This window comes from Colobus angolensis, unplaced genomic scaffold, assembly GCF_000951035.1.
Source record: "Colobus angolensis palliatus isolate OR3802 unplaced genomic scaffold, Cang.pa_1.0 Scaffold155, whole genome shotgun sequence".
In the NCBI taxonomy this organism is placed as follows: domain Eukaryota; kingdom Metazoa; phylum Chordata; class Mammalia; order Primates; family Cercopithecidae; genus Colobus; species Colobus angolensis.
The window spans coordinates 450,203-468,212 of record NW_012114655.1 but is presented as its reverse complement, the minus strand read 5'-3'; the positions used below and the strand labels follow the sequence as shown (position 1 = coordinate 468,212).

The 18,010-nt window shown below is 44.5% G+C and overlaps 1 protein-coding gene and 1 long non-coding RNA gene across 3 annotated transcripts in view; one reads left to right on the top strand and one right to left on the bottom strand.

The window, feature by feature from the left end:
* MTCL1 (microtubule crosslinking factor 1) overlaps positions 1–17,188 on the bottom strand; it is a 124,021-nt gene extending 106,833 nt beyond the window's left edge. Inside the window, exons 1-4 of one of the 2 annotated variants that reach the window (XM_011936599.1) lie at positions 8,598–8,653; positions 8,054–8,112; positions 7,368–7,592; positions 5,527–5,685 (exon numbers count right to left, since the gene is read on the bottom strand). In XM_011936599.1, the coding sequence (XP_011791989.1) occupies positions 5,527–5,685; positions 7,368–7,565 (357 nt within the window). In that variant the 5' untranslated portion in view covers positions 7,566–7,592; positions 8,054–8,112; positions 8,598–8,653. Of the gene's footprint in view, positions 1–5,526; positions 5,686–7,367; positions 7,593–8,053; positions 8,113–8,597; positions 8,654–17,035 lie in introns of those variants that run through there. The other variant, XM_011936600.1, reaches the window with a different exon arrangement.
* LOC105507890 overlaps positions 16,980–18,010 on the top strand; it is a 10,829-nt gene continuing 9,798 nt past the window's right edge. Inside the window, exon 1 of the long non-coding RNA XR_001001173.1 lies at positions 16,980–17,528. This is a non-coding gene — a long non-coding RNA (uncharacterized LOC105507890). The remainder of the gene's footprint in view (positions 17,529–18,010) is intronic.

The window sequence follows — 18,010 nt, the reverse complement described above, 5'->3', positions numbered from 1 at the left end:
CTCTCTCTCTCTCTCTCCTCTTATTCTCACTCTCATGCTCTCTGCCATATGAAAACACAGCAAGAAGGCAGCTATCTGTAAGCAAGGAAGACGGCTCTCACCAGGAACCAAACTGACTAGCATTTTGATTTTCGACTTCCCAGCCTCCAGAACTGGCAGAAATAAATGTCTGCAGTTTAAGAAAAAAAAAAAAAAACAGAAAGAAAAGCTATCTCAAGCCAACACTACCCAAAAGAAATTTGGTATAGATGATGAAAGCAGATTTAAAAAAGACTTTACAGCAAAAAGCAATACATTAGAATAAAGAGGTCTTCACCAACTGATAAAGGGAATAACTCATCACGAGGAAGAGTCCTAAATCTGTTTTCACCTAAAAATTTGGCATCAAAATACATAAGGCGAAGTTTGACAAATTACAAGAATAAAATTAAAATGCATAATTACAATAGGACAAAAAGCTATAAAGGATATAGAAAATTTGAATACAGTAAACAAATGAGTCAACACATTTTTCCCAAATTGCAACAATACACTAATGAACTATAAGTTAATCTTATAACCACCATTAAAAAATTTTTTAGCTGAATGGAAAATATCAGAGTGCACCCCAAATGACAAAGTTAAGCATTACTTTGTTAAACTTTTGTTTATAGTTGTATATTGAGTGATGATGCCCTTTTTGCTGCGGGTTACAATTGAGGCTTGAAGTCTTCAATCTAATAGATTTAAATCAAAGCCTGCACCCCAAAATACATTCCCCTCAAGCACACAGGAATCATTACAAAATCTGATTATTTACTATGCACAAAAGAAGTCTCAACCAAACCCAGGGAATCCATGTCATTTTCTGAGCTTGAGAAAAGGCGGCCACAGGAAGCTGTCTCTTGGTTGGTTCCCTGGGACTCTTTTCAATAACCTGAGCTCACCGGAATGATCTAGAACATGTCTCTCATCCCTGTAAGTGCTGGCTAACCTGGCTAGTTGTTATTTGTGTCTAGCATGTAATAGAACTCTAAAAATTGGGGGTAGAATGAAATATTGTTCAGTGAAAGAGCAATCTTTAAGAAGTGGAAACTAAGCCAAGGTTAACCATTTTCTACTTTTTGAGAGACTCCGCTATAGGTAAAGTTGAATACTAGAAGAAATATATCAGAAAAAAAAAAAAAAAGATGAAAATTGTTTGAGCTTTGGTACAAGCTGAGGGCATGTGGGTGCCTGGGGTCACAGACTCTAAGAGTGAACAGGCACAGGATGTCAGCGAGCAAGCTGGCTAGTGGGAAGGGACAATTCTAGCCAGATCAGCTCTTTTTTATCAATAGAGAAAGTAACTTTTCAAAGACACACCTCTAGCAGTTCAAAAAGAATCAGAGCGCACAGTCTCCGTCATCCTTCTAAACCGCTCTTCCATTTCAGGCCAATGTCTACAGCCCTGGAGTGGGAAACCCAACAGGGAGCTGGGGATGGCTCAGGGGGTAATAGGCTGCTGTGTCATGCTAAAGAGTTAGACAAGCCAAGGCAGGTCTGTCTGTCTAAGCAGCCCACACTGTCAGCTCTCAAATACTCGTCTGAGGTGGGGGACTGGTAAAAGTATCGATAGACTGGAGAAAGAAAAATCTTTTTTTTTGAGATGGAGTTTCACTCTTGTTGCCCAAGTTGGAGTGCAATGGCATGATCTCGGTTCACTGCAATCTCAGCCTCCTGGGTGCAAGCGATTCTCCTGCCTCAGCCTCCGGAGTAGCTGAGATTATAGGTGCGCGCCACCACACCTGGCTAATTTTTTGTATTTTTAGTAGAAACAGGACTTCATCATGTTAGTCAGGCTGGTCTCGAACTCCTGACCTCAGGTGATCCACCCACCTCAGCCTCCCAAAGTGGTGAGGTTAAAATTCACGTAACAGAAAACAAGCCATTTTCAAGGGCACAACTCAGTGGCATTTAGTACATTCACGTGTTGTGCAGCCACCACATCTATCTCGTTCTAAAACATTTTCATCACCGCAAAAGGAAACCGCCTGCCCATCACGCAGTTGGTTCCACTTCTCCCCTCTCCCCATCCCCTGGAAACCACGAATCTGTTTTCCATCTATCTGAATTCATCTACTCTGGATATTTCTTATCAATGGAATCAAACAGTATGTCTGGCTTCTGTTACTTAGCAGATTTTCAAGGTTCATCCATGTTCTATCAGCTATCAGTGAGAAAGTAATGTCCAAAGCCTGCAAAAGCCGAACCTACAGCACTGAGCAAGCAGCTGAAGAGGGCAGAAGAGGATTAAGGGTAACGCCATCGTCAGCCTTGGGGACTGAAAGGACTCAGGGACCGTTACACAAATAGGAGACAGAGAAGGTGCAGGGTGGGGCAAGGGGAGATGAGTTTCTTCTGGACAGAGTCTAAAGTGCTAGGAAAAACTCATATTGGAGATGTCCACTAGGCAGCTGAAAACAGTCTCAAGCGTCAGAGACTCCAGAGAAGAAAAGGCAGGGAGATGCTGTCTCATGGACCCCTGAGGCCGAGGGGATACACACACCTGCGACAACTGCTGCTGCTCAGACACACACAACCCATGAACTGTCCTTGCCGTTTTCAGGAGGTCACACATCCATTTACAAAACTCCAGGGGTGAACAACAAAAAGTGAGGCTCAGGATAGAAAAAATATTAACCTCACCCCAGAGCAAAGCTTAGCCTGTTTGTACTGGCTTTTGCAAAAAGAACCCATTCACAAAGACAGCAGTTGGCATTTTCCAATAAATATTTCCTCCACCACCTTTGAACCTTGTATCACGAGATGCCATCGTTCTCTGCTTCCAGTTTAATCTACCAGCATCTAACCCTCCTGGGACTCCTGTCAGTTTTATGATTCATTTAGAAGTTTGGTGTAAATATATGGTGCCACCACCCTGACTGCAACTCTGGAAGTAAAATACTTATTTCATCCTAATTGAACAATTCCTCTCAGTAATTCTAACCTACAAAGGGAGGGCTGATCCCTCTCCATTCTCTCCTCACATCCACCCTGAGCCAGCGTCAGGCTCTCTGAAGATCCTTGTCTCACCCTGGCCTTGCTTTTGAATGTCAAGAGCAACAGTAATCGTTTCTTCCTCCAAAGAGATGCCAAGTCCTACACAAATCCATTTAAATGTATGCAAAAGAATCTTCACCTACTTAAAATATAGATTTATACATTTATGTATTTATACACAAATGTATACACACATAAAATTTTATAAAATGTACTTCTATGATTGACTCTTAAACAACATACGTTTGAACTGTGAAGGTCCACTTACACTCAAATCTTCTACCTACGCCACCCGAGACAGCAAGACCAAACCCTCCTCTTCCTCCTCTATCTATTCAACGTGAAGACTATGAGCATGAAGTCTTTTATGGTGGTCCATTTCCACTTAATGAATAATAAATATATTTTCTCTTCCTTCTGATTTTAACAACATTTTCTTTTCTCTAGCTTTATTATAAGAATACAGTACATAATACATATAACATACACAGTATGTGTTGGTTGGCTATTTTATATCAGTAAGGCTTCCAGTCTACAGTAGGCTATTATTAGTTAAGTTTTGGGGAAATCAAAAGCTATATACATTATTTTCTCTTTTCTTCTTTAAGAAACAGGGTCTTGCTGTGTTGCCCAAGCTGGCCTCAAAGTCCTGGGCACAAGCGATCCTCCCGCCTCTGCCTCCCTAGTCTCTAGGACTACAAGACATGCACAGATTTTCAACTGCACAGGAAGTGACCCCCATGCCCCCAATCCCCATGTTTTTCCAGAGTCAACTGTAAACTATTTTCTCTACCCTCTAACTATTAAGGTCAGGCTCAAACTGAGAAAGGAAATTATTCCAGCAAGCTTAGAACAAAGGAATGGGAGGGAAGTAAAGTACCAGCAACTGGTACATTAATTGAGGCAGAGATACTCAGAGGACAAATTCCTGGAGTCCCGGGGGCAGATACAAGTGTAAGTTAAGGGGTGAGGGTTACCTGTGATGAAAGCAAGCTCCCAGAAGCTAACCTCTTCCTCTGGGAGGCCACCTCATCTCCCAGGCACGCTCTGATCACACAGCTCTATGCTCTGCTCCCCTCATCCATTCCTCCACCCAGCATGTTCCAGGCACTGTTCCAGGCATGAGGGCCCCACAGTGAGCCAGACACACAAAGCCCCTGTCCCTGCCCTACAGAGCTTGTGATCCGAAGGGGCACCAGTAAAGGAGGGGAGGGATGAAACACAGAGAAAGAAAACACAGCATTGTCAGATAAGCGGTGACAATAGACAAACAATGTCCCAGAATACATCTGTCAGATGGGAAGGTGAACAGGGCTGGCCAGGGTGGAGACGGGGACAAATTTCACAAGTGTGGAGGGGAGGGGCTGAGTGAATCTCAGGACTCGAAAGAGATAAGGGAATGAGACGCAGGTGAGTGTCTGGAGCACGAACCTTCCGGTGAGGGCACACGTGCGCGAAGAGCAGGGAGGCCTAGGCAGCTGTGAGCAGAGGGGTGGGGGCAGAAGCAGAGAGGGGCACACCTGCTACTTTGCTGTGATTTGTTTATGGTCTATGCACCTGATTGAAATGGAGGCGCCTGGAGAGCAGGGCCTGCACCACACCTGCACAAGAGCCTTGTGGGCCCAGAGCCTCCCGGGCCAGAACCAGGTGCGGCGGCCGGGAGGGAGCATGGATACGATGGATACGGATACGGAAGAACCGTGTGAATCAGGAAACTTTTCCAAAGGAAAAATGAGCCGCTAAGCAAGGCTGTTGGCAGGTGCAGGTAATATGCCAGAATTCACTGTAAGCTTAAAGCCTTCGCCAAAGGCTTTTAATTTCAACACATGCAGGACATTTTCCAAGAAAACACTCTGCTTTAATCTTATAATGGAAGTCAATAACAAAACAGGATTAGCATTGCTGCATGCACATGAAAAAAAATATTCATTTTCCAGACTACTTTACTAGAAAAATTACTCCCTAAAATTCAAAAATGTCTATATTTAACTCATTTCAGCTACATAGGTGGCATACATACATTGTCTGTTTACACAGCTTTCATAGACAACCATAACAGACTCTAGTTCACTGGAGAAAACTCTGGGGAAAAAAGCTACTTCTTAATTCTGTATTCTAGCAATAATAGCCTCCACTTGGACACATCAAAGGAATTAATGGTCAGCTCATCCGAGTGGTAATTACAAAAACTAGCTTTAGACCAGGGCCCAGTAAGCGTTTTCTGTAAAGGGCCAGATAGAAAATATTTTAGGCTTCGCAAGCATCACACAGTATTGAACCCATAGTCTTCTTTGCTTTTGGGGGCTTTCCTCCCTGCGAGTTTTGCTTGTTTGCTTGTTTGTTTACCATGCTAGGAAAAAAACGTAAAAACAATCTAACTTCTGAGCCAAACAGGCCACGGTTTGCCAACCTCGGCTTTCGACCACAATGAGAAGGGGGCACTTGGAGTTCCAAGCTCCTCCTTATTAAATCCAAAGGGGCAGGATCCCCACGGTTCTGGATTACCTCTTTCAGTCTCTCCAGCTCATTCTGGAGGGCCTGTTTGGATATTTCCACTTCAATCATCTGCTGTCGGAGAGTTTCGTTTTCATCCTCGGCTTTAGCGCGCTTTTCCTCCACCGTCTTAAGTTCGTGGTGCAATCTGACAGATACATCTTTGGCTACCTGCATCGACCCACAGAGATCATTTTCAGGATACGAGGCTTTGTGTGTGCTAAGGGTACTATCAGACAACGTCAGAGGCAAAATCATTAATATGATATTGCACCACATAGCAAAGACCCTGGCAGTACATAACCGACCTATTTTTAAAAGGAGGAGGAGATTCGTTTAAAAATGAAATCAATATCTGGACTAAAAGGCCACTCTGGCTGGTCTGACAGTGGTGCATTATCAGAACGTGCTAACATTACCGTCACTAAAGTTGGTATACAACCCCCCGAACTGCTAAAGTTAAATGGCTTTAAAATAAATTGTTTTTAAAGCCCACTTTGGATAACCCTCCTCCCCCACAGATGATCACCAAGCATGCCAATCCTGCCCAGGCTCACGGGCTGTAAGCGAGAAATTTAAATAAGAGTAAACAAACATTTCTATTCACTAAAGTAATACCGAACCCACCTGCTAACAAAACAAATAAGTTGCCTGTAATCCCAGCACTTTGGGAGGCAAAGAAAGGAGGATCACTTGAGGTCAGGAGTTTGAGCCCACTCTGGGAACCACAGTGAGACCCTGTCCCTAAAAAATTATAAAAATAAAAAATAATCCAGGCACAGTGGTGCATGCCTATAGTCCCAGCTACTCGGGAGGTGAAGACAGGAGGGTCGCTTGAGCCCAGGGAGTTTGAGGTAACAGTGAGTTATGACGGTGCCTCTGCATTCCAGCCTGAGTGACAGAGCAAGATCCTGTCTCTAAAATAATAAAAAAAAATTCTGCATAAGATGTTCAATGTAGTCAAGTTTTAAATTTTGTACTGTGGCTCTGGTATGGTAAACCATTTGAATGAGCTAAGCAGTTAAACATGTTTACTTTCCAAAAGCAAATGAGGAAAGAGGCCTTGTAAGAGAAATATAAATCACCCTTTATTACACTGAATGACATTTTGTTAGTGGTTTATAACTTCAGTAGAATTACAGAGGTTCTTTTCCTGTTATCCCACTGAAAGGCTAGATGAGATTTCACAAGTACTCTGGTAATAAAGAGAACAGTATGCATAATTCATCTCTAGATAAATGATTTGATAATCAGGTCATGAGGGCCTCGCTGCCCACGGAGAGAAAATGGCATAAAGTCTGGGATTTCTTCCCATTATTCCCACTTCTCCCAGTGGTTCTCAAAGACACCTTAGACAATTTGTGATGATTTCTCCTGGCATTAGATCCTCACTACACAAGTTTCGCTTGGGTTATGGGAATGTCAGGATTTCTGCATCCTGGAAACCTAAATAACAATAAAAAATGTTAAGTGATATGGTCAACTTTTAAGAGTGGCCTTTGACTACACTGATAATAGATTTTTTTTACTATATATATATTTTTTTTAATTTCAGAACTTTCAGAGTTTCTGCAGAATTTCTATCCAATTGTCAGACCCATTGGCAGGTATTAATTCTTTGTTATCGCAGATTATTATCATTTTTTTAAAGTTAATATTATGACAAATTTAAACCTTGGGCTGTCAAAGTCACACAACTACACACACTCTATAAGCCATAAAGCAAACCAAGACTATTTATGCTGCAATCTGTAGAGACAGGCACAAGCAGGGAAAAAACACCAGGGCAATGTGCACGTGGCCAGCCGGTCCACAGCAGCCTCGGGGGTGGACGCACCACCCCTCTCACTCACCTTCAAGTCCTGCTCCAGGCTTCGAATAAGCTCGCCATCCACCTGACCCGTCTCAGCCACTTTCAGGCTTTTCTGCTCAGCTTTCCGAAGACGGTACTGCAGGATTCGGCAGTTTTTATTAGCACGGTCCAGTTCTCGCCGAAGTTCCTGCAGCTGGTAAACATCTTCCTCTAAATAACTGTCTCTCATCTCTTCCATCTCAGCACGGAGTTCATCTAACTCATCCTATGCAAACCAGACAGAGAAGATTTATGAGCCAAGTACATCAAAAAAGGATGGTGTGTCTCTCCTTCATCCCCACTCCTCAATACTAAATATTGAAAACCTGCATGCTTACCCATCAGCTCATGGCCACACCTGTGTGACAGGCAGCAGAACCTCTGGAAATTTGCACATGAGATAATGTAATTGAGTATTTGTTCAAATCTTATGTAACCAGAAGCTAAAAAACTGGATTATTCATTGTGGCCTCTCAGAACTTATCCCACTCCCAACATCTCCTTACATAATCAAATAAAATCAACTCTGCAGATAATCGAACCTTTCGATTCAAACCAAACATTTACCTAAGCCTTTATCTCTAAGGCATAACCTAGGTACTAAGATGACTCATAGGAACCCTGCCTTCAAAGAACATACACTTCAGTAGGATAACAACTGCTAATTGCCCTAGAACTATAACATACCTGCAAATGTCCCAAAAATCCTATTCCACAAGACGCATCTCAACATTGACTAAGCAACTCTATCCACAAATGAGACACTTTCCATTATTTTAAATACACACTGGGTATGTTTTTTCCCATTCATCTATCCTGTATTTCCCACACCTCCACTCTTTGCTGTCCACAGGAACATATCGTGAATACAGGAGAACCCAAGGAGCCATTCCTGGCTCTCCCTTCCCTCCCATTTTGCAGCCAAGCCCTCAGCCAGAGCTGTGCCCCCTCTGGACGGATCCCCCTGGTCCAGGCCTCCCTCCCTGGGGGAGGGGAGCCACACACAGATGTAAGCGGAGACACACAGGTGCCCACTGCCCAGCTGGCCCTTTAATCCTCCTATAGTCTGTCCCCCACCCAGCAGAGTGATCCTTTTAATGTGCAAATCAGACCACCTCACTCCCTTCTCAAACCCTCCAGGGGCTTCCTTCTTTCCAGGCCTCCCAGGGCCTCCTGGCCACACTCCCTCCCTGCCCACGACTAGCCTTGCAGGGTCTGAGACTGCTCGCACCTTTGCTTCTTCAGGCCTCAAGACCTTACCTGCTATTCCCACTTCTGAAAACACTCCCCACTCCGGATCTCTGCAGAGTTCATTCCCTCATATAATCTGAGGTCATGCAAAGCCTCCCCTGACCACCCTCATCAGCCCCCAAGTCTCTAGTCTCTTGCTGGCTCTATTTCCTTCCCACCTCTGAGTGCCATCTAATAGTATTGGTATGTTTTCCTACTTACTGTCTGTCACCTACACTAACAAGGTAAGCTTCAGAGGGGAGCAAGCTTGTCTGTCTTGCTCTTCTCTGCATCCAGAGCAGCATGGAGCACACGGTAGGCCCTCAATAAATACTGCTGAATGAACACACAGGTGCGCCAGTGAACACTTACAAACACCAAGTGAGAAAGGCAACTAACATCAGACACAACTGCATGCTCGCTTTGTTCCAGTCTTGCAGCCCAATGATGAAAGCTTCTTCCCAAACCTACAGATGTAGCTGCAGGTATGAGATATTCACACTACTGAAGTGTTACACAAGATTTAAAGGAGGAACAATTTGGAAGGAGGAAGATTAAGAAAACACTCTAGGGATTTTCTTGACTGGTTTCATAATTGATAGTTTTAGATGCCTCCAGAATAGCATGCACTCAGTTATTCCCATTTACTTTATTCAATTAATATTAAGGTTCAAGAAAAAAAAGTATCTCCTACACTTAGACACCCTAATTGTCCATTCTTGTCCTGCTATTTAGCTTGTTCCTGAATTCTTACCACTCATGCTAATCCTGTATTTATTCTTAAAACCAGGAATTGACTCACAATATAAAACAACGTGCCCAACATCTGAGCCTCAGACAGAAAAAAAAGAACAAAAAGAAATCTCCTGAAGATGTGTTTATCCTAGGTAAGATTAAGTACAAGAAACACAACAAATAAAATTGGGAATCCTTATGGAAAAATAAGAGTTGGCACAAAATGGGGTGACGAAGATGCTTCAGTCAACCTTAGCTATACACAATGGTTGACTGGATAGGGCACAGATATGGCAACTCATCTCCCAATCCAGCCTGTAGGTTCTCTCCACTCTGCCTACACTATCCCATCAAGAGAATGAGCTACTCACTTGACCAGGACTCAACTGGAGCCTGTTTCAATAGGCTACCAAGGAGAACAGATGTTAAAGAAGAAAGCTTCACCAACTTCCCAGTAGTTAAATGCATAAAATGTTCTTCTTCTTGGCTCCCAAATGTTCCTACAGAATTTCTATACCAATGATGAAAATATTAAAAATATAAGATGTCCTAATGTGTCTTAAGAAAGATCAGTCTTAACACTGAAAATGTTGTGAACTCTAACCGAGTTTCATTTCTTTTTTCCTCCATGGAAATCTCTCCTGGTAAATCCTGGTCCTTGTGGTGAGATCTGCTAGAACTGGAAGTTACTGAACTGAGCATAGGAGCTGATTAGCTGAACACACATAAACAGAATGGGTGGTCTGGGCTCTTCAGCGAACCAGAGAACACAGCTCTTTCAGGATAGTGCTTGCCAACCTTCCAGAAATCTTCCACAAAGAGGAGGCTGTTACTGATGCCTGATCACTGAGGCTTTGATGACGCCCTATGGGAGCTGTACCCCTGCACTACCCACTCCTAGAGGAGGTCAACTGCAGACTGAACGCTTTATAATGAGCCTTGTGGTTGTCACTCTTTCAACAGAGTGGGAAGTTAGTTCTGAATCTTCAAAAATCAACGTTAAGTTTGATTTGCACCCCATCCATGAAACTAATGGATCAGACTTTAAGAACCTAATAGCCAATGCTTCTGAGTAAAGAGGTAATTGTTTCACTGAGTCATTAATACAAATTGATTCAATACAAGCAATAATCACTAAATGTTCAACACTAAGTCAATAAATGTGTATGTATATCTCTACATACAAATATACAGTGACTTTGGCCATTCTGTTCATGAAAAGAATGGTTTGCGATTGCTTTTCCTTCCAGAAAGCCCTCCAGAGTCATTAATGCCTGGGATTATCTTAACTCAAACAAAAGTTTTTAAAATGCAATATAGCCCTAAGATTCAAGATACAGCTTAAAGGTATAAAACGTCTCTAGCTTTCAGACTTTGCCACAGGAGAACCCATATCCACCCTCATGTTAAATGCTACATTTTTATACATATGTTACAGGTGACGAAAACTGTTCAAGGGCTAGATGCAACCACGCCTCCACATCACTGAGCAGGCCAGATGTAAATAGCAATATTTTTTGGCACAAATATCACCAACATTAGTTGTACTGAAAAGAAAATTAGGGGCCAGGCGCGGTGGCTCACACCTGTAATCCCAGCACTTTGGGAGGCCGAGGGGGCGGATCACAAGGTCAGGATATCGAGGCCATCCTGGCTAACACGGTGAAACCCCATCTCTACTAAAAATACAAAAAATTAGCCAGGCATGGTGGCGGGCACCTGTAGTCCCAGCTACTCAGGAGGCTGAGGCAGGAGAACGGCGTGAACCTAGGAGACAGAGCTTGCAGTGCGCAGAGATGGCACCACTGCACTCCAGCCTGGGTGACAGAGTGAGACTTTGTCTCAAAAAAAAACAAAGAAAAGAAAAAAGAAAATTAGGGAGAGACCATATGATATGGTTCCCCATACCACATGGATCCCCACTCAAATCTCATCTTGAGCTATAGCTCCCACAATCCTCACGTGCCATGGGAGGGGCCCAGTGGGAGGGTAACTGACCCATGGGGGTGGGTTTTCCTGTGCTGTTCTCGTGATAGTGAATAAGTCTCAAAAGAGATCTGATGGTTTTACAAAGGGCAGTTCCCCTGCACAGTTCTTACGTGCCTCCACGTAACACGTGTCTGTGCTCCTCCTTGGCCTTCCACCACGATTGTGAGGCCTCCCCAGCCATGTGGAACTGTGAGTCCATTAAACCCTTTTATCTTTATAATAATTACCCAGTCTAGTGTTTCACAGAACTGTAAAAATGGACTAACGCACCATAACTGCATGTATTTAAATCACTGCTCTTATAATTCATATTCTATCTAAATTTACAAAACAGGCGTCGTTTATTAAGCACCTCACCCTCATTACTAACCCTCCAATAACCCTGTCTAGAACATATTACACAGTTTCTAGACAAAAAAACAAAACCGAAGCCAGTTACATGTATCCAAAGCTTCACATCTAGTAAACTGAAGCCACACTGCAAACCCAGGCCTGTCTGCTTTCAAACACACACTCTTTCAAGTAAATACTATAAATTATTTGCTTCAACCTGGACAAATGAAATAATAACAGACCTTCAATTGTACTTTTAAAAGCCAACCACCATCAGTGTAAACCAGTAAAAGCAGCCTAACATTTACAGCTCGACAAGTGACAACACACAAGCATACCCATTAGAGCAACTGGTTCTCAGGAAGACACTGCAATGTGCGGCAGAGATATCCATGCCTCTTCCCTCCTTGTTTTAAAGAGACAGGGTCTCACTCTGGGACCCAACCTGGAGCACAGTGGTGCAACCATGGCTCACAGCCAGCCACCGTGAGCTCCTGGGCTCAAGTGATCTTCCTGCCTCAGCCTCCTGAGCAGCTGGGATTATAAGCACATGCCACCATGCCTGGCTAATACTCCCATCTTTAACATGAGGAAACTGAGATTCTATAAGTATAAATGGCTTTCCACCATTGGTCTGTTGCAGAGATAGGACCAGGGCCAGTATTTCAACTCTTCCCAGAGAGCCTAGAAAAAAGTAATTTTCAGGTTCAGTGAAAAGCAGTTAAAGAGAAGCAAATTATAAACCATGTAAGCTGGCAGCAGCCATCTGAAAAGCAAAAACCATGATTATTGGAATTAGGGTCACGATGGATAGTGATTTTCAAACTAACATTACATTAATTTTCTTACAGCATGCTCCAATTTAGAAAACTGTATTGCAGAACCTTAACGACATCTGCCTACAAAAAATTTACGTAAACCAAATCAAGCAGAGTATATGATGTTTCTGACAGGTGTAACTTAAGATATAGTAAATAAAATTGGAAAATTGCTATTGTCTTTTTATACACAGAAATAAGAAAAAAAAACTGTCCTTAATAGTTTTTTACTGAATTAACATCAAGTCTAGATGATACTTAAGTGTTAGATCATTATCTCATTGAAAAGCTAGTTTTAATTAAATATCTTTTGTAAGTTTTGTATATAAAACGAAATCTTGAAGTACTGTGAAGTCCGGTCAACTATTCCCCTTTGCCTGTGGCTGACAAATCAAGCCTTATCATGTTTCTCAAATTAGAGGAATAATGAGGTACCACGTGTGCACTAGAGTAAACCAAGATTAAAGTTACATGTTTCGATGAAAACCTCTAACAGGATAGTTATTCCTGAATATATAATAAAAACCGAATCCATGGTTTCTTAGTATAAGTGATGAAAACTCTTAATCATGTTAATAACTATATGAAAATCTGAATCTCTTTTAAATACCCAAAATCAGTAACTATCTCTATTTTAGCACCTCCTCTTTAAATAGACCCAGTTTGGATGGTAGAAGCAGTCATCTGGCTACTGCTGCAATAATCTATCTTCTGGGCAGACAGAAACTACTGTCTTTTGTAACATACGAATAATCCACCTCACTCCCCTCCAGACAAGGGAAATGTTCTCCTCCAAGAGTTCCAGCTGTAACTAAGGAGGTGCAGGGCCACTCCCACTGTCTACCAGGTGACGGTCCAGCCAGCAGCTGGTGGCCACAGCTCTCACCTACGTTAGCTGCCACTGAAAATGATCATAGCCGCTCTCTTTCACTGGCTGAATACACGGTGGGTATGGACAGCGAATGTCGGGAAAGAATGGGGAATACTGTCCATGTTAACCCTTCCGAAAGAGAAAGGAGTTCGGGGAGCAAGGAGGCGCTGAGACACATCAGCGGCAGAGCACCGCCTGCGCTCCTCTCCAAATGCCCCTCCACCCCCAGGCCACACTGAGCGCCCGGCACCTGGGCAGCCCGGCAGCCAAATGTCACAAACCAGGTCAGGGCTTGAAACTCAAAAGGCTAACTCCAATGAGAAGTAGGATGGTAAGCCTGGATCAGCAGTGAGACACTGCAACCCATAAAACCAAGGCTCAACCTCTCCCTTAGGAAATCACATTCCTCTCCAAGAAGCCAATTTTATCTGCCCTTGTATCTAGCACCAACTTGTTTTCTTTTAACAAAAAATAATTCCTATGAAATAACTGAGAAAGCAAAGCAAAAAGAAACAGCTCTTCCCACCCCAATACTCACCCACCCTGCAGGAGGTCAGCATGGCAAGAGGACACTATTTGGGGGTGGGGGAGGTGTGAGATTATGGCCACTAAAAGCATTTTCAAAATAGGCTAGTAAATGCCAACTGATTAAGTCCTCCTGAACAGCCTGTGGAAACAAAGAACATAATTAATATGTTGACAATGAGCACTCCGGCTTGTCTGATTGTCGCAGAGCACTCGAGCAAAACACAGTCCTGGCAGCCTGGCACGGAAGGAACACACCAGCACTTTACCAAAGTCCTCAACATTAAGAAAGTGCCTGGGTTTTATGAGAAGCCCAGGCCTTTGGATAACTCAACTGAAGTGCTCACCTGAATTTCGGAATACTTCCAAATGTATTTGAGTTTATCAGAGGTCAAAGGACAAGAGTGCTTTTCTGTCTGTGTTTTCACACAAAAGCCAGCTACCTGGATTGATTTTGCATTTTTCACCTAGTCACCCAGGCACCATTTGATGAAGGTGGAGAAGGAACAGAAAGCAGAGTCAGGGATGATGAAACTGTACTCTGTTACAGCACAACAGAAGGTGTCCACTTCTCTGGTGACACTGGCTATTTTAAAAAATACAGGCCAGGCCGGGCGCGGTGGCTCATGCCTGTAATCCCAGCACTTTGGGAAGCCAAAGCGGGCGGATCACCTGAGGTCACGAGTTCAAGACCAGCCTGGCCAACATGGTGAAACCGTGTCTCTACTAAAAATTCAAAAATTAGCCAAGCATGGTGGCAGGCACTTGTAATCCCAGCTACTCAGGAGGCTGAGGCAGGAGAACTGCTTAAACCTGGGAGGCGGAGGGTGCAGTGAACCGAGATCCCGCCACCGCACTCCAGCCTGGGCAACACAGCAAGACGCCGTCTCAAAAACAATAAATAAAATAAAATAAAATAAAATAAAATAATACAGCAGCCTGGCTAAAAGCCAAGATAATTCCACTTAAATGTCCTGATCCATAGGACATCCTCCTAAGGTTTTGCCGGACTTATTTTTCTGCTGAATTGGGCTTTGGTCATTCTAGTTCAGAAACTGTGAGTCTTGTACAACAATGATGACAGCACTTATTTGGAATCCTCCAGAATACAGCAACGTAAAATCTGTGGGCCAAGCCTCTTGTCAGATACAATGGAATAGATGGATGCTGTATCTAAACCTGAGAGTTAGTTCTGTGCAGCACTCCCTAACAAAGCAGCAGGTCAAGGATGTACTTTTATCTACCCTCTTTAAAAAGTACCCCTATGGGGCACAGAGGCTCAAACTTGTAATCCTAGCACTTTAGGAGGGCAAGGAGGGAGGATCACTTGAAGCCAGGAGTTCAAGACAAGCCTAGACAACATAGCCAGACCCTGTCTCTATAAAAAATTTAAAAAGCCCAGCTTGGTGGTGTGTACCTGTGGTCCCAGCTACTTAGCAGGATGAAGCAGGAAGATCACTTGAGCTCACAGTTTCAAGGCTGCAGTGAGCTATAATCATGCCACTGCACTCCAGCCTGGGCCACAGAGCAAGACTGTCTCTTTAGAAAAAAGAAACAGAAAAAAGTACCTCTGAAAACAACAAAAAGAGAAGTTTTGATTTATAAAGGGCACACACTAACCACCACTGCAAAGGCATGACTACTGCCTCTGCCCCATGGGGTCCCTGAAGCTCTGGACCCAATTCTGCACATGTGGGCAGGCTCCATGACCTGTAGAAAAAAAGTCCATTAGGATCCTTGCGTTTCTTTCCTGAACTGAATTACTGTCATTTAAGCTTCTGAGTGACCAAGTGAGTACCTCACATGCATACACGTAATCATCTGGTTTGCTAGCCTCCTTCAGAACCCTCTTCTCTCCCCTGCTGCCAGAGGAAGGGTGCGGAAGTGGGCTCAGGCAGAGTAAATGGATGCAAGTGACACCTCCTCCACAGTAAATGGCAACTGAACAGTCCTCACAACGGAAACACTGGCAGTGGGATTTATGTGACCATTCGCACACAGGCTAGTGGAGAGACGGGCATGACGGCCCTCTCACTTGAAAACAGAGGGCCCCTAAAAAGCTCACCACAGGGAACATTTGGAGCTATGAAAACAACTCAGAAGCAGTGTGCTCAGAGGAAAGCAGCCTCGCTGGAAATAGGGCTGCATCCCGGTGCAGTAAAATGGGCACAGGTGCTGGGGAAACACAGGTGCCACCACTTACTCATTGTATGACCTTGGCCAAGTCATTTCTGTTTTAGGTTCTCAGCATCTCCGTCTGTGAAATAGTAGTTATGACCATGATACCACCACCACGCTATGGTGTTGGGAAGATAGACTGAAATACCAAATACACTATATGAGACTCCAGGCTCAGACACATTTCATTCATTGCGAAAAAATAAAGCAAATAACCAGTTGCACCAAGAATTAACTTCAAAATGATGGATAGCGTACCTTAAGACCAAAGGTATAATGAGAAACTTCTTTAAAGAAATACAATTTTCTCTTGCATAGCAGTCATTTGGATAAACACCATTCAATCAGAAAGTAAGTCAGGGGTTATGCTAAGAGCCGAGGATACAGAAACAAGATTATCTTTGTCACCCTCCGGGAGCTTACATTTGTTGGAGATTTACAAAACAGCTGCTTTCATGATGGAGTCAGCCGCAACATAGTTGCCTTTGAACTTCACTCCGTTGTCTATTACCTAAGAGTAAGTGACAAAAGCAAACATACTATCTGAGACATCTTGCTGTAAGTCCCAATCTTTATTCTGTCACCTCTCTTTCTCTGCCTCACTGTTACTTCTTGCACAAAGTAAAATAACTACAAGACTCAGCTGGTTGGAGCAGCTCCATAAGAGATTTAGGCTTGGGACCACCCAGCAGTGTTAATGTGCTCTGATTGTGAACTGCAGACTTCACCACCATTCACCTTAAAATCCAGTCCTCAACCCCACTAGCCAACAACTGGCCCGTATTGGTTAGGCTCATCATTTGCTGAGAAAACAGCTGAAATCACATAAACCCCTGAAGAAGCAGGGCCACACCCCTGGGTTTGAAGGCTGCTCATTAAGACTTAACAGATACACAGATTTATACCACTGGAGTTGTTTACGAACCTGAAGATTACAATAAATAAAACAGTTGCTATCAGTACAACTCCCCTTATTTTCTCTCAAGTCACCTGGATCGTCCTGACCCCGGGAACCCAGTCTGCAGCGTCAGCCCCCCTCCGTGGAGAAAAGATGGAGCTGGATTAAGCACCCAGTGCTAAGGCGACTAAGAGGCCACTGCCCGCAGGCCCTGCTGGAAAATACTCAGAGTGCAGCAGGCGCCGCGATTCCTTAGAAAGTGCTGGCGTGGCCTCTCCCGACACAGAAAGCCTGCTCCTGGATGCTTACAAAGGACTGGCCCGCGCAACACTGTTGCTCCTCAACCCGGGCCACACTCCAGGGACCACTACTGAGCTTCAGCTTGGTCACCGAAAACGGCGCGGCCCCCTCTACCCGGGATGTCGGAGCCCAGGAGACCCTGAGGGCCCCCAGCTCTTTCTATAATTGCAGGAGAAGGGGCGGGCGGGTCCGCAGCCGGGGCCCCCCAGTGGCATTGTCCTGAACCGCCACGCCCGCACGTGGCCCGGCTAGAGCTCCCTGGCGAAGGATCACCTGTTCCCACAGGCGAGGCTGGCACGTTCTGAGCGGGGACGGGGGTGTCGGCTGAGGTCCCCAAAACGATTACAGCCTCCTAGGCCCCAACAGGTCAACAAAAGTAAAAGTATCAGCGAAGAGAGGCAAGAGTTCTAGACGCGAGAACAGCGAAGTGGGTTGCGAACTGGCGGAGACCCCCAGGTCTTGCTGCTCCTTCCAGAAGTTTGGGCTTAAGTTCCCAACGCCTGACAATGCGGGGGCAGAACCGTGGAGGGCAGGAGGGAGAAGGCGCTGGACAGGCTCAGGAAGGCGGGGTTGGCGGGTCCCCGCCGCAGTCAGGCCCTCCGGGGGCGCCCCGGGACACCTGCGGCCGAGGCGCGGCTCACCTTGAGATAGTCGTTCTCCGAGCGCAGCTCCTCCATCTCCCGCAGCAGCTCCTCTTCCTCCGCCGCTGGCACGAGCCGAGGCTGCTCGCCCAGGCTGGGCTCCTTGGGGGTCCCGGGGACTGGTCG